At 39.4% G+C, this 27,371-nt stretch overlaps 2 protein-coding genes across 2 annotated transcripts in view; both read right to left on the bottom strand.

Moving 5' to 3' along the window:
* Positions 1-27,371, bottom strand: part of LOC121395196 (zinc finger protein OZF-like) — a 461,594-nt gene that overhangs the window by 57,118 nt on the left and 377,105 nt on the right.
* Positions 409-27,371, bottom strand: LOC108695500. Its single transcript, XM_041568102.1, has 5 exons — positions 27,289-27,371; positions 21,100-24,576; positions 19,793-19,904; positions 11,501-11,649; positions 409-4,165 (listed from the first exon to the last, which is right to left on the bottom strand). The coding sequence occupies exons 4-5, from the start codon at positions 11,646-11,648 to the stop codon at positions 501-503; spliced, it is 3,813 nt and encodes a 1,270-aa protein (XP_041424036.1). The 5' UTR covers position 11,649; positions 19,793-19,904; positions 21,100-24,576; positions 27,289-27,371; the 3' UTR covers positions 409-500.

The following is a 27,371-nucleotide window of genomic DNA, read 5'->3' as shown; positions in this document are numbered from 1 at the left end:
TGAGGGGACTATTCTAAGCACTTTTGTATTGTACATTCATTATTTATGTTTAATTGCAAGATATTAAGGGATACATGTGCTGTTAATATGAATGAATTGTGTTACAACAGCGCCACCTGCTGGCCAGTCTCTAAGCAGAAGAAAATCAGATCAGCCTCTTTCTTTCTCCTGAAAATTTCCTTGACTACTTGGTGCTCAGAATGTTCAGAATGTTTGTTATAATAAAATTCATTCAAATTAACAGTACATGTATCCCATAATATATTGGAGAAAAAATGAATGTACATTACAAAAGTGCTTAGAATAGTCCCTCATCCATTTTACATTCACTCATTTTAAAGGTTTACTTATCCTTTAAGGAGGTTTCCTACCCTGCCTCTGCCTAGGACCCACCCTGTGCACAATAGGTAAATAATCAATATTCTTTAATGAGACTCTGTATATTTGTTATGTACAGCCCCTTCCCCCTGATCTGAAAGAGAATTGTATTCATCATATTACTAATTGAAGAAAGAGGAAATAATTTCCATTATATTTTGTGACTTGTCCTTCAGAACCTTAGTGAAATTTATCACTTTTATTGTCACTTTTTCCCTCAAAGTTTTTGATTCCTGCTGATTTTTCTGTTGTTCTGGGAGTAGTGACTCCCCACTGCTGATCTTCCTGATGATCTCTGCATCTTCTCTCACTGACCTCAGGGACTGGATCCTCTCCTGAAACCCCAATTTGGCTTCTTGTTCCTCACTCTGTATCATCAGATCAATGTATTCAGTGGTTGTCAGTGGATTGGGTCTGAGGGCAATTTCCTCCAGGCGCTTCAGGCTCTCAGATGATTTGTCAATAAGTAACAGCACAACAGCTTGTACATTACAGTAATCATCCTCAAGATTTTGGAATATTTCTTCTGCATTCATTTTCTCCCCATTGGCCTTTTCATACTTTGCTTTTAGCTTTTCGTAGGTCCTTTTCTCTTTTCTTGTTTCATAACGGAACTTGTATTTTTGATTGTGATGAACACTCCAGATGCATTTGCCTGGGCACATTGTACAGTAGCCATTTGACATTGCAATACAGAGAATTTTATCCTTGTCATCGTCATAATCACAGTTATCATGGCAAGTAAAGTGGCATTTTGCACAGTTGGTAATGAAGTGACCATGTACTTCCTCCTTTATAGAAACATTTCTCTCTACTTCATATTCAAAATCCTTATTTGCCTCCATAAGATCCTTTTTCTGCTGCAAAGCCAGTTCTGTTTTCCTTAGTTCTTCTAATTTCAGCAGTCCGCCCTTAATTTGTGGCTGTAAAGCCTGAAGGTAAATCTCCAGTTGTTTTCGTTCCTTTAGAACCTCCTTGGTCAGTGTAAGACTTTTGGTTTCCTTTTGATTCATGGACTGGAAAAATGTCTTCATGCTTTCTGCCCCCATGGTCCAGAACATTTGATTGAAACTGATATTACTTGTCTGGTTATCAGCAAACAGGGCTGAGTTATTGAACTTAAAGTGAACGGGGTCCCCATCCTGGTCCAGAGGGCAGGGAATCTCAGCAGTTTTAATTGCATCTAGAACTGGGGGTCTTTCCCCATCTGAGAAGTTGATGAGAATCATTATGTTGTCCTTAATATCCTTTCCAAAAATAGAAAATACAGAATTAAAAATATATTTCTGGGAGTGAGTGAGACGAGCCAAAGAGGACTGAACTACAAAGCACACGGCATTAATCTGGTCAATGCCATTGTCACTTGAAAAGAATCTGTCAATAGCTGCTGTGATCTTTTTATCCTGCTCTATCCCCCGAGTGTCACCAAATCCTGGGGTGTCTATCAGGGTGAGGGAATAAGGAATTCTGTATTCTTCATTATGGTTAATGACATAGGCTGTGACTTCAGACGTTTGACTGTGAGCTTCAGACTGGTTAGTAACTTCATGTACAAGTTTGAATCTAAAGTCGTCTTTCCAGTCCACTCCCAGGATGTAGTTGCACATTCCATTGATCAGTGTTGTTTTCCCCGAGCCTGTAGCCCCCACTAATAATACCACTTTGTTTGGTTTCCCTACATGTTTCTGCCCTAAATTGTACTTGCGATATCCATCATTACTGAACTCAGATTGTAGCTGATACACAGGAGGTTTCTTTTGATGTAGTAAACTTTTGCTGTCAAGAAACTTCATTTTGATATGAGATGTGGAAATGGTAATGTTGTTGGAGGGAGCACTTGCCCCAAGATCAGCACATATGGCTGATACACGGATTGTGTAGGATGTGTTTAAAATCAAATTCTCAATGCGGAACTTCTCCACTTTATTCCCTGTTCTTAATTGGGACCAGACCTGTGACCCAGAATCCTGCTTCCATTCTACTTTATATTCTGTTACTGAAACTCCAACTCCTCTTACAGAAGGTTCCTTCCAGTGTAAAATAAGAGACTCTGAGTAAGATTCTCCTCTAATTTCTTCAGGTGGACTAGTAGGAAGGGTTGTCTCCTCTTTAGTAATATCACTGACCACACTGGCACCAGCCATTGACAATGCAGAATATCGGAACTGATACTTTGTATAGGCATTTAATCCTCTGACTGTGGCCTGGAGATCATTGTTCTTTGTTCTAAGGGAAGACCAGTTGTTCTGCTCAGCCTGTCTGTATTCAATGGTGTATCCTTCTATTAATCCCTTCCCAAAATCAGCAGGATTAAGAGTTAGTTCAATGCTATCATGGGTCTTACGGCTGATACATGGGAGGTTGGGTTTAGCTGGAGGCTCAAATGCTTTGCTCACTAATTTATCACCTACATATTGGTAAATGGAAAATCCTTGATTCTCTTGGTCCAGGGTGGACGATACGATGTATTTTGTATTGCATTTATTGTTCTGAGCTAATTCCTGAAATGTTTTTACATATTTTTCTCCCTTGCTTGCTATATGTTTGTCTTTGAACCATGGTGTGACCTCCTTCTTCTCATATACCATCCCCGTTGGTACCATAGTATCAGTTTGAAGCCAATTACCTAGATCAGAAACATAGAGATCTTTTTCTTTTAATGAAGTAAAATTGAAACAAACCACACACTCAACCAATGGATCATTAAGAACCTGATTTAAATCATCTTCTGATGTTAAAATGGGGATATTTGCGAAACATTTCATGTATGAACCCACAAATTGTATTTCTTGTTGTTTTCTACTCAAAAACTCTTCAGTGTGGACCTTTCCAAATGGTGATTGCTGACATCTCAATATGATGTCTTCCATTTCTGTGACTTTTATTTTGCCACTGCGAATGGCAGGTAAGTTTTGGGCCAGCAGTTTCTGAAATGTAACTGTGAATTGCTGACAGAGGTCCCTAAATTGGCTGATTTCGTTCTTGATATCAGGGAAAGTTACTGCAGCCGGATGTTTCACCAAATCATTACACTGCATGTCAACCTCTGCCATCTGCTGTAGGATCTCTTCAACCTCCAAAATAAGGTTCTCATGTATCTGTTGAGAGACCTGAGCAGCTCTGTTATGTAGTTTACTCAGAGGATACAGCCAGACCTGTATGGGCACAGCTTTCTCCTCATTCGCTCCTAACAGCTTTGGCAGATTGGCATAGACTTTAATGGCATCTTCATAAGTAACTGGCTTTTTGTCCAAAGCAAAGTCCCCATGAAACGTACAGTTGAACTTGCTCACAATTTCCCTTTCATTCTCATTCAGTTTCACTGTTCCACCTGAAGGGATTTTTTTGACCATAGAACAGAGAGTTCCACTTATATTCTGTGTGTTTTCTGATGAGGAGCCCTCACTATCAAACACAAGGAAAGCCTGTGCCCCATATAAAATACCAATAACAACATGAGTGGCTGTCCCTTTATCAAAGACATCATGGTAGGTCACATTTTGCATTCCTAAATGATTCATGGTCACATATTCAAATCTTGAGGTTCTAGAGTATTTGAGGCTGACTCTGGCTTGATGCTTAGAGGTCTTAGTATCATTTAAGTAAGTTGCTGCTCCACCAACATCTATCAGACCAGCAAGAAAACTGGCTTTCAGAGATGAAGTGATATTCATAGATGAGGGTTTTTCCACAAGAGAGTCAGATTCTATTATTACAAATGATGTTTTTTCCTGAGGTTGCACTACCAGATCCTTTTTCAAAGCTTCATTATTCCACAAAGTGACCCCTAAAAATAAGAAAATCATTATTAACATTTGTTATATTCTTTATCAATGAATATTATTTGTGTACATTGTAAGCTTCCTTGTTTGTATTTACAATTGTGTTTCTTTGCATTTATTCATGGTCTTTAAGGGACCTTATTTTTTTTCATTTGGCCTTAATTATCACATATACAGTATAGACATAACATCCAAATATATCTAGACACCGGTTCACTAACCTCTGACACTCAGACCCAAACCTCTAACTGCCTCCTAATGATTTATCTCTTGGATGAACCAACTCCACCTCAAACTGAACCAAGCCAAAATGGAGCTCATGGTCTTCCCACCCAAACGTGGCCCTTCACCTTCTTTAACCATTGCTATTGATGGAATGATCATTAATCCTGTTGATTCGTCACACTGTAAGTTATTTTGGACTAAAAGTGAAAAGAGCTGTGATTCGTCTATAAAAGCTGCTCCACTATTGGCTCTGGCAGAAGTCAGTGACAAGGAACTCACTATGCTGCCAGAATTAAGGTAAGAATATGAAGGGGGAGTGGAAGCAGCAAAACTAATGGATTATCTCTCAAATGGTGCAATAAATAAATTATCAAATAATTAAAAGAACATATTTAAGAACTGCCCCCCCCCCATTCTTAGAATCAGAGCTTAGACACACTATTTATATTTATTGAATATTTATGAAAATGCCCTATTCTACATAAGACTGTAGATTTTGATTTCATGATAGTTCAGTATGTATAATAAAATAAAATAATGTCCCTTACAGTGTTGGACTGGCTGCCAGGAGCCCACCAGAAAACCTTACACCGTGGGTCCACTTTCCAAACTATTATTCCTTCTCTCCTCACTCAACCTCTTTATTCTCCTAATCTATTACATCTACTTACTATACTTCTTATGTTCTTCCATTATTAAGCCCCTTAAGAAATAGGGAATGACCATCAGATAGACCAAATAATTAGCAACAAGAGGCCCCACTGACACCTGGGCCCACCAGGAGTTTTCTTATTATCCCAATGGGCCAGTCCAACACCGGTACCTTAGATAATGAATATGCATAGTTAGACAAAAGCTATTATACTCCCAGCATGCATCTAATTTGGGAGAATTTGACCCGTTTCGTTTTGCCAAAAATTCGTCGCCGGCGAAATTACGCCGATGCCGAGGTCCATTTGCCTCATGAAGCTTATAGTTGCTCAGGGAACTGTATTAATAAGTGGAGGTAACAATGGGGAAAAGAAGGAACCAAGTCACTACCTGCACTATGTGCCCATTTCTGCATAACTCTGTGGCCTCTAAAAGAGGAAGAAGAAACCATTATTTTGTGTTTGTTTTACACTTGCCCTCAATTTATTAGTAAGTTTGAGGGCAAGTGTAATACAACCACAAAATAATGGTTTCTTCTTTTCTTCTCCATTTTTCAATATATTATAATTCATTCCCTTGCTGGTTGTAGAGTCTAAGGAGTATATAATTGTTTAGTGAGAGTTACTTACTTTCCATTTGATCTGACATTAAAGGAACAGTAAACCCTGCTGCACTGCTCAACCAAACTTTACTCAGTTGTTTCTGGACTACAAAACCCAGAATAATATCACATATAATGAAGGTTGAGGCATGCTGGGAGCTGTAGTACAGCAAGTTATTATTATTTATTATTATTATTAACATGTATTTATATAGCGCCAACATATTGCGTAGCACTGTAAAGTAAATGTGATTATACAACTACATCACACGAATTACATATATAGAATATATGGAGTAACAGACATCACAATCAATACAGGTACAAAAAGGTGAGGAAGGCCCTATGCATAGGCATACAGTCTAAAGGGAAGGGAGTAATACACAAGGTGTGGGAGTGGGCAAAATCGAAGTAAGTGGGTGAGAAATGTGGTACTGTATGTGGTGTTGCGTTTGGTAGTTAAGCAGAGTGAGGGGAGGCTTCTCGAAGGAAGTGCGTTTTCAGAGATTTTTTGAAAGCAGAATGGTTGGGAGAAAGTGGGACAGACCGTGGGAGAGAGTTCCAGAGGAGGGGTGCAGCCCTTGCAAAGTCTTGAATGTGAGCATGTGAGGAGGTAATGAGAGAAGAGTTGAGGAGCAGGTCAGTAGAGGAGCGTAGTAAGCGGTTGGGTGAGTATATAGAGATGAGTTCAGAGATGTAGGGTGGGGCAGAGTTATGAAGTGCTTTGAAAGTCAGTGTCATTAATTTGAATTTGATTCTGAAAGGTAGTGGAAGCCAGTGCAGGGATTGACAGAATGGCGAGGCAGAGGAGGAGCGGTTGCTGAGGTGTATGAGCCTCGCAGCAGTGTTCATTATGGACTGGAGAGCTGACAGTCTCTGGAGGGGGAGGCCAATTAAAAGAGAGTTACAGTAGTCTAGACGCGATATGATGAGAGAGTGAATAAGAATTTTGGCAGCGTCTTGGGTGATAAATGATGGTATTTTGGATATGTTCCTTAGGTGGAAGTGACATGATTTAATAAGTGACTGGATATGAGGAGTGAATGACAGGGCAGAATCTAGGATAACCCCAAGGCACCGGGCCTGGGGAGAGGGGGTGATAGTGGAATTGTTAACTATGATGGATACTTCGGGGATGCTACTGGTGTTAGTTGGAGGAAAGAGAACCATTTCAGTTTTAGAGAGGTTTAATTTAAGGTAGCGTTGCGACATCCAGGTAGAGAGAGCGGACAGGCAGGAGGAGACGCAAGTTAGGAGTTCTGGGTTGAGATCAGGAGATGAGAGATAGATCTGAGTATCGTCAGCATAGAGGTGGTAGTGGAAACCATACGAGTTGATTAATTTGCAGAGGGAGGAAGTATAGAGGGAGAATAGTAATGGTCCCAGGACAGAGCCTTGAGGAACTCCAACAGAAAGAGGTAGGGGAGAAGATGATACTCCATTGTAGGAGACACTGAAGGAACGATTGGTGATGTAAGAAGAGAACCAGGACAGGGCTGTGTCACGAAGGCCAAGCGAATGAAGGGACTGGAGGAGGAGAGGGTGATCTACAGTGTCAAATGCGGCTGAGAGATCAAGCAGTATTAGTAGTGAGAAGTGATTGTTGGCTTTAGCGGTTAAAAGGTCATTAGTTAGTCGAGTCAAGGCAGTTAAGTTTAAGTTGTATTCTTAAAGCAATACTGCAAAATAAAACTTCTCCAAATCCCCACAGCCAGCAACTGCTTTAAAATACAAAATAATCCTCCAATGAGAATCGCAGCTGATGTGAGTAACTGTGGCTCCATGTTCTTTGTTCTGCAACTGGAGTTGGAAACATTAAAGGGATCCTGTCATTGGAAAACATGTTTTTTTTCCAAAACACATCAGTTAATAGTGCTACTCCAGCAGAATTCTGCACTGAAATCCATTTCAGATTTTAAAATTGAATATAAAAAAATCAGTTTGCTCTTTTGAGAAATGGATTTCAGTGCAGAATTCTGCTGGAGCAGCTCTATTAACTGATGTGTTTTGAAAACATATTTTTTCACATGACAGTATCCCTTTAAGCCCCGTTTCAGTGATAGGGATTTTTATTAAAAAATATGAACAATAACAATAAACAAAATCAAAATGTCATAACAAACAAATCAAAACATAGAACAGATACATATTCAAAAATCCATAGTTTTTTTCCATGAAAAATCTACCCCCCTCCACAATTTATTGTTTTCTTTATTGATACTTATTTCTTTAAATTTTATCAGGTATAATTCTTTCAAAATCTTCTTGGTTGTCAAATCTATAGAACCTTCTTCTCTCCCAAAAGTTTTACCACATCTCCTCATCCATAAGAAATATCCAACAACTGATAAAATAACAAAGAGGGTCTCTTTATCCAGAGGATGGTTATTAGTTAAAATTCCATAGGCTCTTTCCCCGTAAGTGTTTCTACAGAAATGATTGATTCCCAAAGTTGTTAAAACTTGATCATAAAAAGTGATCTACTGTTTCTTCTTTTCCACAGTCCCAGGGGCATAAACTATTTACTGCACTTAGATAACTTAAATTTCCCCTAATAAATAACTTCCCCTGTAGGGCCAACCTTGCGTAATCAAAATTTTTTTTCCAAAACTTAATGCATTCCCCCATGACTTTTACAGGGCAATCTTTTGGACTCAAAGAGACAACAAAAAAGGAGCTAAGCACCTGTTCATACAACTGTTTTCTTGATAAGTTTTCAATATCATTGAAACCTAAACCCCACTTCTTCAACAATTTTAAACCTAATGCAATATGTTGCGGAAAACCACCTCCCCTGATCCGGACCCCCTTCACTCTACCGCCCTCCACCCAGTCTCTGATAAAAGGCGAAACCCAGGATCTGACACAGTTTTCCCACAGAGAACACGTCCTTTGACCCAGATTCCCAAAATTGAATTTACGAAAAATGGTGCCAAAGAAGGCAATTGGACAAACCATCCCTAGACCTCCCTCTTTCTTCTGTAGGAATGTTACCCCTCTTTTTACTGGGTTCAGTCTGTTCCCCCAAAGCATCTGGAAGAACAGATTGTAGACCCGAGCATAGAGAGATTCTGGCAAGGGAAACACATAACCAACAAAAAGAAACAATGGGATCAAAAAAGTCTTGATCAGATTAACCCTTTCTCTATAGGTCAGCTTCCAAGATCTCCAACGCTGAACTTTTGCCAAACCAGCATCCACTTTCTCTTCCCAATTTAATCTGCTATTATCATCCCTTCCAAATTTCACTCCCAAGATTTTAACCTGCTCTGGGGCCACTGGGAAATTTCCAGCCTGAAAATCCAGTTCCCCTCCTAGAGTCCAAAAAGCTTCCGACTTTTCATGATTAACTGAGGATCCAGAGGCCCTTGAGTAGCTTCTGATGCAATCAGTGATCACCTCAACCTCCGCCTGCTTAGAAATGACCACTGACACATCATCCGCGTAGGCTACAAACCTGAGTGGCTGCCCGCCGGGCACACAGACCCCCTCCAAGCCCTTCTCCTCCAGCATCCTCAGGAAGGGATCCAGAGCAAATACATAGAGAAGAGGACTCAGAGGGCAGCCCTGCCGCACCCCGGCCCCAACATCAAAGCTTTCACCTTGCCAGCCATTAATCAGTGGGAAGCTTTTTGCCCCTTCATACAAAATCCTTAACCAACTAATGAATTTGCCTGGGATGCCATATTTAGACAAAACAGCCCATAGATAGTCATGGTTAACCTTATCAAAAGCTTTCGTTTGATCCAAAGACAACAGGTATTTGCCCCAGCCATGAGCTTTGCATGACTCCAAGGCTTCCCTTAAAGTAAGGAGGGCCCCAAAGATGCTCCGCCCCTTCACTTTGCAGAATGACAGGACGATAATAAAGTGCCAGAAAACAAAATCAAACGTGAAAAAAGAATCCGCGCCAGAATCTTTCTGTCAGAATTGAGAAGGGCAATCGGCCTCCAGTTCTCAACCTTCTCATCATCCTTCCCCTTCGAGAGTAAAATGAAAGAAGAAAACCTAATTGACTTAGACATACCTCCCTCCAAACATTCATTAAAGTTCTTTAACACTGGGACTAACAGCGATTTAAAGGTCTTATAAAACTCCGGTGTTAGCACATCAGGCCCAGGAGCTTTCTCGTTATTCATTCTATCAATCACACCCGCCACCTCAACCATCTCAACATTTACTGTCAATGGGGAAAAGTCCAAATTTACTGTATCAGGTCCTGGGGTCGCCTTTAAGAAATTCTCAGTCCTTTCTCTCTCCAAAGTTTTACTTCTGAACAGACCAGTATAGTACGACCTTACAACCCCGAGGATTCCCTCCCTGGATTTCTGCAACTCCCTCGGAGTCAATAAGACCAGTCACCTGATTTTTCTTAAAATTCTTGAAAGGATCCGGGGAATTTTATGCCCCAAAATCTCTCACCAGAATCATAGAGTCCTTGAGACTGTACTGATGTTGTCTAATCAGATATTTCAACCGGGCAATTTTCTCCCCCACCACCCCGGCTGAAATGAAGGTTCTTCTTCCTCAGACACATACAAGAGTCCTCTGCACTCAACCCATTATCAATATATTTAAGACAGAGACATTTTGTGCTACTGCTACTGAAAAATGCCTTACCCTTTAAACAAAACAGGGATTGTTTGTCCATATATTGCAATATATTTGTTTAAAGGGTAAGGCATTTTTTAGTAGCAGTAGCACAAAATGTCGCTGTCTTAAATATATTGACAATGGGTTGAGTGCAGAGGACTCTTGTATTTGACTATATGTATTTTGTGGTCACAGCCTCATTGCACCCCGCCTAATGTTTTTAAAAAAATAGTGGTGAGCACAACTTTCCCTTGTTTGTTATAGTTATACAAGAGCAGTGACCAGCTCCATGTTGTAGCTCCCACCCCTCCCAGCTATAGTCAGGTGATCCCACTGGTGTCTAATAAAAGGGCAGCCAAGTTTGGGAGTTTTACTTTGAAAGCAGCAAGTTAAGTTGCAGGTAAAACTTAGTCCCTGTGTAAAATGTATAATTAAGCAATAGAATTCTTAATGAATCAGATAAAATTAAGCGTAGGACTGGCCAGATATGGGATGAGTTTGACGTAGTTGTTCAGCTTAAATATATTGCAATATATGGACAAACAATCCCTGTGTTGTTTAAAGGGTAAGGCATTTTTTAGTAGCAGTAGCACAAAATGTCTCTGTCTTAAATATATTGATAATGGGTTGAGTGCAGAGGACTCTTGTATTTGACTATATGTATTTTGTGGTCACAGCCTCATTGCACCCCCGCCTAATGGTTTTAAAAAAATAGTGGTGAGCACAACTTTCCCTTGTTTGTTATCTTCTTCCTCAGAGACTGGTATGTTTTTGCTCTTAATCCTTCACGTTTAACAGATAGTTTTGTCAGTTTCAGTGATAGGGGGGGGAGACTGTCATTGATCATTTGGACAGGGATCGTTCATGGGATGGAGAACAAAATAAAGTTCTTGTGACGTTACAAATTGTAAGTAAAAATTATTTTCTTTTTCAGGATGATTTTATCTGACAAAGGGGCAGCGATGGGTTCAAAAGTTCCCCCCATTTTATGTGAATATCTTTATGGATGTGTTTGAAACCAGGTGCTTTGGATTTTATCATTACATTGTATAATGAGGGGGGGTTCACCTTTAAGTTAACTGTTAGTAGGATGTCGAGAGGGATGTTCTGAGACAATTTGCAATTGGTTTTTATCTTTTGTTTTTTGTGGTTTTTGAGTTATTTCGCTTTTTATCCTATAGAAATGTAAGTTTTTTGCACTCTGATGTGTTATTACCTTAGGAAATAGATCCTAAACCTGAGTGCTGAGATACTTTCCCCTGTTTATTACCTGGGATCAGCTGATCATTGTGGCAGTTATAGAGACTTCCAAGGGAGAATGGACGTCCCAGTGCTGTTATTTCTGTTGTCACTAAGCCAATCACATCTTCCCATTGTCCCAACATCGGTTTCATTTGTTGGCTGCTTGTGTCACTCATCCTGCCAAAGGGAAGAAAATAAACATAAATATAATAATGGGACATTATACCTCCATTATGTGAACTCCAATCAACTCACAACTATAATGATATCTTATTTAAAGCAACAGTAACACCAGAAATGGAAGTGTTTTAAAGAAATGATAATATAATATACTGTTGCCCTGCATTTGTACAACAGGTGTCATTGGTTGAGAAACTACTATAGTTTATATAAACAAGCTGCTGTGTAGCCATGGGGGCAGCCATTCAAGCACAGGATACACAGTAGATAACAGATAAGTACAACTATAGTTGATATAAACAAGCTGCTGTGTAGCCATGGGGGCAGCCATTCAAGCACAGGATACACAGTAGATAACAGATAAGTACTACTATAGTTTATATAAACAAGCTGCTGTGTAGTCATGGGGGCAGCCATTCAAGCACATGATACACAGTAGATAACAGATAAGTACTACTATAGTTTATATAAACAAGCTGCTGTGTAGCCATGGGGGCAGCCATTCAAGCACAGGATACACAGTAGATAACAGATAAGTACTACTATAGTTTATATAAACAAGCTGCTGTGTAGTCATGGGGGCAGCCATTCAAGCACATGATACACAGTAGATAACAGATAAGTACTACTATAGTTTATATAAACAAGCTGCTGTGTAGCCATGGGGGCAGCCATTCAAGCACAGGATACACAGTAGATAACAGATAAGTACTACTATAGTTTATATAAACAAGCTGCTGTGTAGCCATGGGGGCAGCCATTCAAGCACAGGATACACAGTAGATAACAGAGAAGTACTACTATAGTTTATATAAACAAGCTGCTGTGTAGCCATGGGGGCAGCCATTCAAGCACAGGATACACAGTAGATAACAGATAAGTACTACTATAGTTTATATAAACAAGCTGCTGTGTAGCCATGGGGGCAGACATTCAAGCACAGGATACACAGTAGACAACAGATAAGTACTACTATAGTTTATATAAACAAGCTGCTGTTTAGCCGTGGGGGCAGCCATTCAAGCACAGGATACACAGTAGATAACAGATAAGTACTACTATAGTTTATACAAACAAGCTGCTGTGTAGCCATGGGGGCAGCCATTTAAGCACAGGATACACAGTAGATAAAAGATAAGTACTACTATAGTTTATATAAACAAGCTGCTGTGTAGCCATGGGGGCAGACATTCAAGCACAGGATACACAGTAGACAACAGATAAGTACTACTATAGTTTATATAAACAAGCTGCTGTGTAGCCATGGGGGCAGCTTTTCAAGCACAGGATACACAGTAGATAACAGATAAGTACTACTATAGTTTATATAAACAAGCTGCTGTGTAGCCATGGGGGCAGCCATTCAAGCATAGGATACACAGTAGATAACAGATAAGTACTACTATAGTTTATATAAACAAGCTGCTGTGTAGCCATGGGGGCAGCCATTCAAGCACAGGATACACAGTAGATAACAGATAAGTACTACTATAGTTTATATAAACAAGCTGCTGTGTAGCCATGGGGGCAGCCATTCAAGCACAGGATACACAGTAGATAACAGATAAGTACTACTATAGTTTATATAAACAAGCTGCTGTGTAGCCATGGGGGCAGCCATTCAAGCACAGGATACACAGTAGATAACAGATAAGTACTACTATAGTTTATATAAACAAGCTGCTGTGTAGCCATGGGGGCAGACATTCAAGCACAGGATACACAGTAGACAACAGATAAGTACTACTATAGTTTATATAAACAAGCTGCTGTTTAGCCGTGGGGGCAGCCATTCAAGCACAGGATACACAGTAGATAACAGATAAGTACTACTATAATTTATACAAACAAGCTGCTGTGTAGCCATGGGGGCAGCCATTTAAGCACAGGATACACAGTAGATAAAAGATAAGTACTACTATAGTTTATATAAACAAGCTGCTGTGTAGCCATGGGGGCAGCCATTCAAGCACAGGATACACAGTAGACAACAGATAAGTACTACTATAGTTTATATAAACAAGCTGCTGTGTAGCCATGGGGGCAGCAATTCAAGCACAGGATACACAGTAGATAACAGATAAGTACTACTATAGTTTATATAAACAAGCTGCTGTGTAGCCATGGGGGCAGCCATTCAAGCACAGGATACACAGTAGATAACAGATAAGTACTACTATAGTTTATATAAACAAGCTGCTGTGTAGCCATGGGGGCAGCCATTCAAGCACAGGATACACAGTAGATAACAGATAAGTACTACTATAGTTTATATAAACAAGCTGCTGTGTAGCCATGGGGGCAGCCATTCAAGCACAGGATACACAGTAGATAACAGATAAGTACTACTATAGTTTATATAAACAAGCTGCTGTGTAGCCATGGGGCAGCCATTCAAGCACAGGATACACAGTAGATAACAGATAAGTACTACTATAGTTTATATAAACAAGCTGCTGTGTAGCCATGGGGGCAGCCATTCAAGCACAGGATACACAGTAGATAACAGATAAGTACTACTATAGTTTATATAAACAAGCTGCTGTGTAGCCATGGGGCAGCCATTCAAGCACAGGATACACAGTAGGTAACAGATAAATACTACTATAGGTAGTAGATAACAAATTAACAAATTAAATGGGATTCTTCAGAATGTATCTGTTATGTACTGTGTATCCTGTACCTTTTCTCCTTTTTCAGCTTTGAATGGCTGCCCCCATGGCTACACAGCAGTTTGTTTAAATAAAGTAAAGTAGAGTTTATGAAGCAAACGCACACATTTTACTGGTGTATTAGGGTTACGTAACCCTAACCCTAATGTCAGGAAGGCAATTAACATCTTCTAATGGTTCAAGTTATTTGCAGGGTCAGGGTATAATAAACCCCCCCCAAAAAATGTGTTTTTTTTAAATGAAAAAAAATGAAAAAAATCCCATTTTGACTGAAAAATCACCTCGAAAACTTTTTTTGTGGAAAATAGAACTGTGCACTTGTTAGGGAATGTTACATGGGGGATATAATCACTTAATACAAGACCACCATCTGGGGATACAGGGGGGCAGTTGTACTGGGCCCCATCACTTTTAAGCTTTAAGGGGGTCCCGGCTGTGTCGCACTTCCCGGATTATCCAGCCCCACTTGAGTCAGAAGAAGAACCAAAAGCCTCAGAATGAGTTTAGTGGAACTCCAATGGTCTTTTATTTATTTATTTTAAATCCCTGACCACCATTAACTTATCGGGGGGCCCTGACCACCAATTTATTTTTTGTACCTTGAAGGGGGGCTTGGGGGTTGGGTGGGGACGGGGGGCCAGAAAATGTTGTCATATGGGGCCATGTCATTTTTGATGGTGGCCCTGACCTCAATAGTAATGATGGGTGAATAAATTCGCCAGACACCCAGCAAATTTCCGTGTTTCAGAACGAAACGAATTAATTTGCAAAACTGCGGTGACAATTCGCCCGCGACAAATCTGGCGCATCAAAAAAATTTGGTCAGAATTGGCTCACACATAAAAACTGGCATGTGCCAAAATTATTCAGATGCCCATTGACTTTAATGTATTTGGACCAAATAGTCACACGTACAAAAATTATCACTTGTGTCAAAAATACTTTGATGCCCATTGACTTCAATGATTTTCACAATTTTTTTGTGAATTTAATGGCACAGATTCGTCCATCACTAGTCAATAGTAGTTAAGTGGTTAATGGAAATCATCAGTCATAAAGTAACTTTTAGCAACTAGTGAGTGTTAAGGAGCCAACGAATGTCTTCAGATATTGATCCTAGTGAGCCGTGTCTCTAAACACAGATGCCTCACAGCAACACAAACTCTCAAAGGGATCCTGTCATCAGAAAACATGTTTTTTTCAAAACACACCAGTTAATAGTGCTGCTCCAGCAGAATTCTGCACTGAAATCTATTTCTCAAAAGAGCAAACAGATTTTTTTATATTCAATTTTGAAATCTGACATGGGGCTAGACATTTTGTCAGTTTCCCAGCTGCCCCTGGTCATGTGACTTGTGCCTGCACTTTAGGAGATAAATGCTTTCTGGCAGGCTGTTGTTTCTCCTACTCAATGTAACTGAATGTGTCTCAGTGGGACCTGGATTTTACTATTGAGTGTTGTTCTTAGATCTACCAGGCAGCTGTTATCTTGTGTTAGGGACCTGCTATCTGGTTACCTTCCCATTGTTCTGTTGTTAGGCTGCTGGGGGTGATATCAGTCCAACTTGCAGTACAGCAGTAAAGAGTGATTGAAGTTTATCAGAGCACAAGTCACATGACTGGGGGCAGCTGGGAAATTGACAATATGTCTAACCCCATGTCAGATTTCAAAATTGAATATAAAAAAAATCTGTTTGCTCTTTTGAGAAATGGATTTCAGTGCAGAATTCTGCTGGAGCAGCACTATTAACTGATTCATTTTGAAAAAAAATTTCAAAATTTTTCCCCATAACAGTATCCCTTTAAACTCTTCCATGTTCTTATGTGTGAGTATTTTACAGTCTGTTTAAACAGTGAACTAAAAGTAAAGTACTCGGAGCATTTTTCCTGCTTTTCCTGTTTGTTACTGGAAGGAACAAAAGGGGGAAACTTATTCAGAGTCGGATTTCCTGGCTGGACGCCCCTAAGCTGCGTGGTCCTAGTGCCGCCCACACTACACCCAATGCTCCCCAGAAAGGGACTGGGCTACATGTCGCCCCTAATATTTTGCTGTCCTAGGCCCAGTCCTGTACTTACTACACCAGCCTAGAAGTATCTCTATAGCAGTAATGGCAAGCTGTATATGAGGGGGTATGAGGAGACCATTTTACTACCCACGTTAACCCCTTATGTGACTCTATACAAACGCTACATAAATGATCTCTTACTGATATGATGTGGGACTGTACAGAGATTGGTACAAGTCACTGATAAATGACATTGAACACCTCATTACACTAACACTGATTTACAGCAGCACAGGGGTTAATTTCCCCAATGTACAAGTTTATATCAATGAAGGGAGATTATTTACAATATTATATGTACTGACACTGATAGAAACACCATTGTACATTGTGCGACCATAATCCTCCTCCACATACTATTATATTTTATTCCACTTATTACTCAATAATACTGATAAGAATAAACTGTATCCCAAGTTAAAGTCATTGGAGAATGAGCTTATGACCAGCAGACCTCCCAACTGTCCCGTTTCTAGAGGGACAGTCCCTCTTTTGACAGCTCAACCCGCAGTCCCTCATTTGTACTGGAAAGTCCCTATTTTCTCTGGACTGAACAGCCAGAAAAAGAAACAAAGTTTCTCACTTAATTGGCTTTTGGCAGAGAACCCAGAACAGGTGCAAATAAGATACTTTGTAACAATTTTGAGATAAGTAAATAAGTAATTGTAACAATATAAGATAACAGGTCCCTTGGGAGAAGTCTCACAGCTTAAAGGGCAATTCACCTTCATTAGCAAAACTGTAAGAACTGAAAACACAGAAATATGTTCAGACTTCTATAACCTGCCAAATTTTGTAACATGAACATGTTAATTAGGGGGTGTGTTTTGTCCCTCTTTATTTCCAAAATGTTGGGAGGTGTGAGAGCAGCAGCTTCTGTCTACCCAACCTTCAAGAGACTTGTAATCTGATCAGTCTGATTGGCTGGTAAAGAACCAGAAACAAACCAAATCCAGAGATCTTCCCACTCACTACAATGAAGTGAATCATGGCAGTGGGAAAGTGGTTTTTATTATAGACAGGACTTTATCCTTTGCGGGAAAAAATCTGATTTTCACTAATTTTTCTGACTTTTTTATCCGATTTTAACGATTTTTTTGTGATTTTCACGCAAACATTCCGAAAACTTTGGGGTATTGCCGGAAACCCAGCGCACATCAAAAAATCATTGGGACTTCTCCCATTGACTTATATGTAACCTCGACAGGTCTGAGATGCTGGATTTTCACATTCAGACTTTTCCATCCTCAGGGTTTAATAAATTCTGAAAATGTTGTGATTTTTTTTAAAAGTTAGATTTTATAAAAATAAAATCACAAATTTTTCATGATTTTTTGCATTCAGAATTTAGTAAATAACCCTGTTTGTATCTGAAAGTCACAGTCTGACACAGTTTAGATCTATGGCCATTGACCCCCTGGGAGAGAAGAGAAATGGGACCTTATTCTGCTGCAATTTGAATCTTATTGGATACCTACTCTAGTTACACTATCCCCAAGAGGTTTATATGAATTATTAACTGTATCTGTGTTTAATCATCTTACAGCCCCATTCAACTTATATAAACTTCATGTGACTCTCAGTCAGACTGGGACTGGCAATCTGTGAGTTCTGGCAAATGCCAGAGGGGCTCCTGTAAGTTGCCATAGACTGTCCCTATTTATTGGAGGATTGTTTGGGCCTGTGTGTAGTTGTAATGTCAGGGCCTATTGTGAATCCCAGTCCAGATCTGCTCTGAGTGAATGGTTGAGTGACCAATAATAGCCCTGACCAGTGGCATCTGTATAGTAATAGTTCAACTATCTGTATAGTAATACCCGGGAGACCTCTGTGGGGAATACAATAACGTGGCTCTTACTCTGAGCCCCCCTTACTCTTTGCTTTGTCAATAATGAAAAAATTGTTTCGTTTCCTCCAAATGTTTACGCCGCCTTCAAGCAGGTGTTACAGGTTGACAATGGGCAATTCAGGTTCACAATGCAATAAAAGCAGAAATGAAGAATATTACACTGCGACAGGTGAATTTTTATTCCCTAATTTGTTCTCTGCAAAGTTTATTACATTTCCCCCCAAGTTAATGTTCATTCTGTTTAGATACTACTGTATGTTAGGATAATAACACGCTCAGTAAGGCAGGACCACACTTGCTTCATTCAGTTGTGTAACTATAGAGGAAGCAGACCCTGAGGTCACATTGGGGGGACATATAACAGGGGGGGCCTGGACTGCAGGGTCTAAAAATCCCCCTCTCCACCGCTCTTGTCCTGTAATCTGACACATGTGCCTGTGCAAGTCTTCAGTGGAGGTGGGGAGTTGTGGGAAGAAAAGTCTATTCGCTTCTGGATTCCACTGTCACATTCATTTACTTAGGGTCGTTTACTATAGTTAATATGGCAACTAACACAGATTTTTGTAGCCTTTTTTCAGGTGGGGAGTTATTTAGGTCTTGATTAGATCTTGATTTAGACATTGATTTAGATCTTGATTTCAATCTTGATTTCAACCTTGATTTAGACCTTGATTTAGACCTTGATGTAGACCTTGATCTAGACCTTGATTTAGATCTTGATTTAGACCTTGATTTAGACCTTGATGTAGACCTTGATTTAGATCTTGATTTAGACCTTGATTTAGACCCTGGTGTAGACCTTGATTTAAATCTTAATTTAGACCTTGCTGTAGACCTTGATTTAGATCTTGGTTTAGACCTTGATGTAGACCTCAATTTAGACCTTGATTTAGACCTTGATTTAGACCTTGATGTAGACCTTGATTTAGATCTTGATGTAGACTTTGATTTAGATCTTGATTTAGACCTTGATTTAGACCTTGATGTAGACCTTGATTTAGATCATGATTTTGACCTTGATTTAGATTTTGATTTAGACCTTGATTTAGATCTTGATTTAGACCTTGATTGAGGTCTGTGTTGAGTCTAAAATGTCGGCTCAATAAATGTATTTTATGTTCATCACCAAAGACCTGTGAGTGCAATGTTACATGACGATGTGTAACCTCCAGACTCCATATAACCTTATTATTAACCTTATTAAATGGAGTATACACTTTATCTATCATTTATCCATTTTAATTCCAAATCCAAATCCAATTGACTAGCTGAACTCAATCTGAACCCTAATAAAATTGAAAAAAAAATTGTTGCTTGAGCACAGCAATTTTTCTGCCCAAAATGCTAATTTTGATATGTAAATTAGGATTCAGATTCCAACCTGGATTCAGCCATATCCCCCATTAAAGAACTGGGATTTCTCCAAAAAAGAGAATTCAGTGCATCTCTAGTTTTAATGAATATTAAACGAGTGACTGTAGCAGAGATGTGAGAAGCAGAGAAATGAAGACAGTTCAAGACCCATTAATTACAAGGAGATGGGAATGACTTACCTTCTACACTTTCCAACTGGCAACTAATGACACCAGATGTTTGATGAGACCTGGAATGGAGCTGAGCTTGAGGAAACCAGAGAGGATAAACAATAGGTTCGATCAGTGGCTCCTACAGGCAGAGAGAGGTTTCCAGGAGTGAAGCTCAGAGAGGAGTGAGAGAAACTGTAAGTCCCAAAATAACAGCAGCCTTATTTATACTCACAGGCACCAAGTGAAAGTGAAAGGAATGTGCCCAATCTAACAGATTTCTTATACAAACTGGCTGACACTGCTCTTAATATGCAGACTATTAGTTATAATAAGGTTTTAAAGATAATAAGGTTTTAAAGATAAAATACTATGCAGAATAGCTGTCCAATCTCAGCAATGTGCAGCTAGTAGCACCCCTCAATTATCAGCCCCTCACTAGATCAAATGTAACGAACACAAAGGTGCCAGTGAACTGTAACATTTTCACATTCGGGTCTTTTATACTTCACTACTCCACAATTTAAGCACAAGCATGAACAGTTCAACACAATCATTTCAGCAGTTACATAATGTCTCTCACTCGTGACCACTTTATTCAGGCTCCAGCCTCACTCGAGGGGCCACATTCCTCTCTACACAGCGGAGCCCACAGCACAAGTTTTTCTAGGTTCTCTCCTTGGGTTCAAACACCCGGGTCTATTTACTATAACACTCCTCTGTCCCCGGGTGTGTATCTACTGTTGAATGGGCCCGGAAGTGTGGCCAATCTGCTATGGACACCTGTGCACAGAAGCTTGTGGGCACCAAATGCAATTGTGCCCCTGGAAGTTATGCAACTGCCTGTCCTACTAACTGTCAAACCACTTTAATCAATGGGTCTTTGTTTGCCCATGCTCACTGTCCTAAGCTAACAAGTGTGTTATATCAATACTAAACCTATGCTACCTATGCTAACTAGACTCACTTCCTAATCACTTATTGGTTCTTCTTTAATGAGTCTTCCACAATAGTTCTTCCTCTCTTGACTCACATCTGCCCCTGTGCCTTGTCTTCTTTTATATGGTCCGGAACCTCCTAGAAATGTCCAGAACTGTTCCCACATGACAGTTTCCTCTGGTGGCCACACACTATTAACAACTAAAATCAGCTTCACCTAAAACCAAAAAACACTTCTCACTATAAATACTCTCTCAGCTGGTTTTGGCACAATTGATCACCCCCTTCTCTTCAATTCTCTTCTATTCTCCATGAAACTTTCCTATGCTGGTTTTCATCTTATCACTCAAATTACTCTGTCATTGTCATCTACAATGGAGTATCACCTTCTCCCTTACCTCCCTCTATCTTGGGGGTCAGGGCCGCCATCTGCTGAGTGTGCACCATGTTGTCCTGTCCCTGCACCATGTTGTCCTGTCTTGCATGAGTTGCATATCTTTGCACTTGCACTTTTTGTCTGTTGTCCTGTACTTCTATGTTGTGTTTTGTAGCACCATGGTCCTAGAGGAACATTGTGTAGTTTCACTGTGAACTGTACAAACTTTTGGGGTCTTCTGCTCTTGTTCATTAGCTTTGGGGTTTCAGGTCTTTAGATCATCTTTGGTGGCTTCTGTGTAGTCTCTAAAACTACCAGACCTGGGAAAACTGTGCTCCCCTGATGGTGGTCCTGTTGGGGTCCCACAAAGCTCTGCCCTAGTTTTTCCCTTGGAAAATTAACCAATTAATATTGTATCACCTCTTTGCCTTCACTCCTCATATCCAGTCAATTATTAAATCACAACCAATGGTAGCAGTCCAACCAAGTTAAAGTAACTCACCAGGTCATGAAAGAGGCCCAGGTGCACTGCCCTGAGCCTTCAACAAGGGGATCAGTCCTGAAATTTGTAGAGCAAGGCACTCAAACAAAGGCAATCTTCCACCAGGCAATTAGATAAGTAAAATATTTATTATGTGAGATCAGCCTGACGCGTTTCGTGTCACACACACTTAGTCATAGGCCTCTGCTGATCTGACATCATTTACTTTATTCCATTGCCCGGGGGAAGATCCTCTTTGAGTGCCCTGCTCTACAAATGTCTGATGAGCCCCATCTATTTCTAGTTATGCCCAAACACCCCGCAAATCCATTAAAAGTTTACCGATATTATTTTGGAATTCACAAGTTGTACTTCTGACTGACTGTCAATGATCTGATTATCATGAGCTGTAGATTCTATAGGTCCAGTTCTCAGCTATATAAAAGATATTTTACTTTATACCCAAGTCTGGTGTTTGTTCCCACTCAAGTACTGGATTATTTCTTTCACTTTCATTTTCCTCTGCATCCCCACAGATTCCAGTAAATGACTTTCCCCAGCCAAACTATTTCGGGAATTTATCATTACGTGAGCCTTTGTTCTACTGCCCCCAGCCTGTTACACAGAGGTCACAATTAGTTATAGTTTCAGACAGGCCTGGACTGACCATCTGTTTGTTTGGGCATTTGCCAGAGGGGCCGCTCTGTATTTTCGTAAAGTGGGCCCCTGTATTGCTATGATTGGTAGCTTAACCTACCCCACCCACACCTCACTGTATTAAAACAGGAAATCAATTGTCATGCAACACTTTTTATTACTTACACTTATCAGTGAAAAGAGTTAATATATACAGGGTTAATGAATTAATACGTTACCTAGATATTATATCATCACTCCAACCGGGGGACATGATTTTGGAGGCAGCAAAACACAACAACATCACACAGCTCGTCAGCAGTGGCAAAGTCCCTAGCTATTATGGGAAAATCTCAAACCTTATACTTCATTCGTGGGGTTGATCCCACAAGGCAATTACTGATTGGGCCTGATGTTGCACAACAACATCAGGCGAGTCTGACTTTTAGTAACCTACAGGAACTATTGAATTTGGCAGCAAATATCAGTCTCATGACTATGATTCACGCTTGCAACAACATGTTTATATGAATTGTTCTTTTGACTTTTAGTAACCTACAGGAGCCTTAATCATTATCTCTATTGCCTATGCTTCATTGTATTGACCCCAGTCCTTTCTATTCTGGCTAATCAATTAGTCAGTCATAGACACACACATCACATTTGTATCACATTCGGCCCCTAATGATTAATGCGACCGTAGGTTACCATTTTAATTTGTTGTGTTGTTGGTTTACAACACATGCCATAGAAGACATAACAATTCCAAATAGTTAAAATACACATACATATCATGATGATGAGCAAGGGATGAATCAAGACAGAGAACATGTGTTCAGCAGAAGGGCTATACCCAGTGAAAACATCATACCAATGGTGAGATGTAGCATCTGCAATGGTTGAACCTAACTTTACAATTTTTTGAGCTACTATGGTAGTATATAATTGGTGAGCTGCCAAACTGTTATTTCAATCGTACAATAACATCACGTACTTCGTTGAAGAATTCATAATTCGCTCTAAGCGATGTAAAGACAAATTCCAATTGGGTGGATCTAGTACGTGAGGGGTCCAAATATGGGTAATATTAATCATCTCATTTGGAGATAATAAAAATGTTTGATTTTGCCATGTAAATGCTAAAACATTGTGTATGCAATCAACAAAAGGGGTCTGCATTTTAGGTATTACAGATTGATTAGTGACTACACATATCACTTGTGGACTGATTTCTAACATCCATTCATAAGATAGTGGAAGGACAGTCCACAAACAATGATTAATAGAATTTTGTAATAAACATGGTTCATATACTGATGATTGTAATTTACAAACTTTCCCATTATATGTATCTTCACAATTTTCTAAATTGTGTGTTCTATTTTTGTTATCTATATATGCTCCTACAAATAGAGGCTGCCAAAAATATCCAGAGATAATTAAAGGCATTACTATATACTTACACATAATAGTCGGACGTGTTATATTAAACAATATCACAGTTCCTTTACATATGGTGTCATTGCAGACCATTTGATGTGGATATATTTGTATCCATTCTTGTGTTCTATTAAACACGGTTCTCCATACTTCATTACCCGTCATTAATAAAGTTTTCATATTATCTTTTTGTTGTTGTTCATAAATAGTCTGCAATGTACATACTGTCCAGTTAACAAATTTTTTCATGTTAGTATCAAAATTCAAACTGAAATTATTAACTTCCAATTCCATATTATTGATATTTTTATCAATTTCAACTTGTTGTTGTAATGGGGCCCAAATAGTTGGCATCCATTTAGCTTGCCACACTACAGCATCATTAGTTAAGCCTCCTGCCTTGTGCATTCTATTAGCTAAAGTTTCTATGTCAAAACTATTTAACGTTCCTGCCAATGTACCATATCCCCCTAAAAGGGTATCATACCATGCTCTTTTACGTCTCGCATTATGACATGATCTCTTGGCAGGAAATACAATATTAATATGCAATATAATTTTTTGTCCTATTGTAGCAACAGGTATACAGGTAGCCGGCAATCTTTTAATATGTCCGAGGTTTTGAGTAGCAGAATCTATATTCCAGACATGCAATAAAGATTGCCAAGGTACTCTTCTTCCAGCAATGTTAGTAGCATTTGCACATATTATCCATTTACTATTGGCAGTAAAAGTCCAATTATATTGTCCAGTTACGTTTTGTATACCCATTTTTCTTTACTGGTACATATATTCTGTTCGATTAGAAGTATCATTTTTCCATCCCCAATTGCGAGCGGAATTGTGGGTATTAGTCACTCGTATCCCCGGAGTCCATGCGCTTCCGTTTGATGCCAAACACAAGATCCCAAGGATTCCAAGGAAAGACCAATGGTTCTTTATCTGTAATTATAAACAAATATCAATCATTCTCGTAGATAACATTTTTCCTGTCGGACATATTCCCATCTTTCTTGTCCAGGCTTCATGATTAACAATGTTCTATCCTTTCCAACAGCTATAACTTCGGCGGGAGAGGGCGGTCCTTGTATATTTTGTACGCATATTTTAGCTCCTACATTTACAGTATTAGTGGACCCAAACCCTTTATCTCCTCGTACTGTTAATTCTGTTGGTGGCTCACCTTCCTTTATTTCTGATGAATACATAGGTATCAGTAAAAGTTGAGCGGTTCTTTCTCCTTTGGACACAATTACTGAATCTGATCCTAGATTCATCATTAGTATCTTTATTTCTCCCTGATAATCTGAATCAATTACTCCTCCTACTACTATGGTTCTTTTTAGCGCAAAACTAGATCTGGTTGTTATTTGGCCATAATGACCATCAGGAATTTTGCATTCCAGACCAGTAGGAATCATTTTTAATTGTCCAAGTGCAATTATTATAGTATCAACAGAACATAAATCTAGTCCAGCCGATGCTGGTGTTCCTCGGTAAGGTGCTTGGGCATCCTTATGTAATTTCCAATAGATGATACTATCAATTTTTGCAGCTGATACTACTAAATTAGGATTTAACATTCTCATCAATGGAGTAGTGGAATCAGTTATAGGCCTATTATTGATAATTTCTTTAGGGTTGCTTTCAGAATACCATTCATTCTTTCGACTAACCCTGCTGCTTGGGGATAGTAGGGAATATGATATACCCATTCTATATTATTGTCAGTTGCATAATCCTTTACTTGTTTTCCAGTGAAATGAGAACCATTATGTTTCTTTTTCAATGATTTCTTTGTTGGATGTTGTAAATAGCCGCTTCAGCATCTGCTTGAGAATTAAACAAACGTTCCAATGAGTCAAGAGGAACATGAGCATCCACATGAAATACAGTTACAACAGTATTTTGCAAAAAGGTACACATGTCTTTTTGAACATTCCCCCCCTTCCTATGTATGGATAAATCGACGTATGGGCGAAAATCATGTTTCACCCATATGGAGGCTTGGCTAACTCCCTATTCTGAGTCCTCCTCCCTTTTTTGCCCTTTCGGAAATGTACCATTTCCATTTTATTATACTCTGTTCCTGAGCATGTCCTATCCTATTTGATTTAGGATTAGACATTATCCACTGCATAATTGGTATTTGTGGTCTTAAAAGTACTTCATATCCTAAGGTTAGTTGTTCAGTATCAACCAATGCCCAATTACATGCCAATAACTGTTTTTCAAAAGGCGTATATTTTTCACCTACATCAGATAATTTTCTATTCCAGAATCCTAATGGAACTCTTTTTCCTAGTGCTACTACATCACCTGATTTACAGGGAATCTTCTCTAGAGTATTTACAACATCTAGAGGGTTTATCTCTTCTACTTTCTCATCCCATTGTTCTGCTAACCCATGTGTACATAATTCTTGTGCCACTATACAATAAGGTGACTCGGTCCAGCCGGGTATATCTTGGGGTTCTTTTTCACAATTTTGGATTTCTCCCTTTTTCCAAACATTATTCTTCTCTTTTTCTGTTATTTGGCAAACTGCCAAAAAATTTGGCAAAACGCCAAATATTTTTGGCACAGTGCCAACAAATTTTATGCCTCTTGGCAAAGTTCCAAATACTTTGGCAAAATGCCAACAAAATTTATATTTATACTTTAAGAAAATGTATGTTTTTTAAAGGAGAAATCCCATCTGCACCTGTTTCATGTAACCTGACCAACCACTTCATATCACTTTCTCCTTGCTTTTGTCTAAATCTGGCCAAGATATCATCTACTTCTGCCTGACTAAAATCCTCCATCGTTTCCTTGAATTGTACATGGGGTACCGGTTCTTGACCGGCCCCATCAGCCCTGTCTCTTTCATCAGGTCCATATATAACATTCTGTTTCCGTCGCATAATTGGTTTGAAAGACTTATTATATGGAGGATCTATCTCTGGGTCGGGGCAATGAGATCCTCCGGGACAATCATCCGACTCCTCCTCCTCAGATGAAGACGTTTTCCATACGTCCCCATCCCATTTTTCAGGGTCCCAATCTACGGATGCTTTAGCAATAAATCTCCTGACTTTTTGTTTATCTATTTTTCCCTTACGCTTTTTATATTTATGCTAAGCCACCAACACAGAAGTCTTTTCAGCTATGTGCTGGTAGTGTTCCAATTTATCTCGCAAGATTTTGACATTACATTCCAAAGTTAAACACTTTCCTTCTGCTTTCAACGTTTTCCGTTGAAGCTGTTTTTTTTTTTCCTCGATTGCCTCACATAGCCGTGTGTGCACAATATGGTATGCTGAAGCCAACACCCAACTCCTACGAGCTACGGTAACTACATCACCTGATTTACAGGGAAACTTCTCTAAGGTCCGTACTACATTCACTGGTTCTGCATTTTGTAAACTCTTTTCCCATGCCTCTGCAGATTCGTGGATAACTTTCTCCTTTTTCCGAAACATATCGGACAAAGATTAAGTTACCCTGCTTGCAGCGCCACTAAATGTATTGCTATGATTGGTAGCTTAACCTACCCCACCCACACCTCACTGTATTAAAACAGGAAATCAATTGTCATGCAACACTTTTTATTACTTACACTTATCAGTGAAAAGAGTTAATATATACAGGGTTAATGAATTAATACGTTACCTAGATATTATATCATCACTCCAACCGGGGGACATGATTTTGGAGGCAGCAAACCATAACAACATCACACAGCTCGTCAGCAG

The sequence above is a fragment of the Xenopus laevis genome, chromosome 6S, assembly GCF_017654675.1.
Source record: "Xenopus laevis strain J_2021 chromosome 6S, Xenopus_laevis_v10.1, whole genome shotgun sequence".
Lineage (NCBI taxonomy): Eukaryota > Metazoa > Chordata > Amphibia > Anura > Pipidae > Xenopus > Xenopus laevis.
The sequence above is the reverse complement of the archived record's forward strand: the minus strand, read 5'-3'. Positions and strand labels throughout refer to the sequence as shown.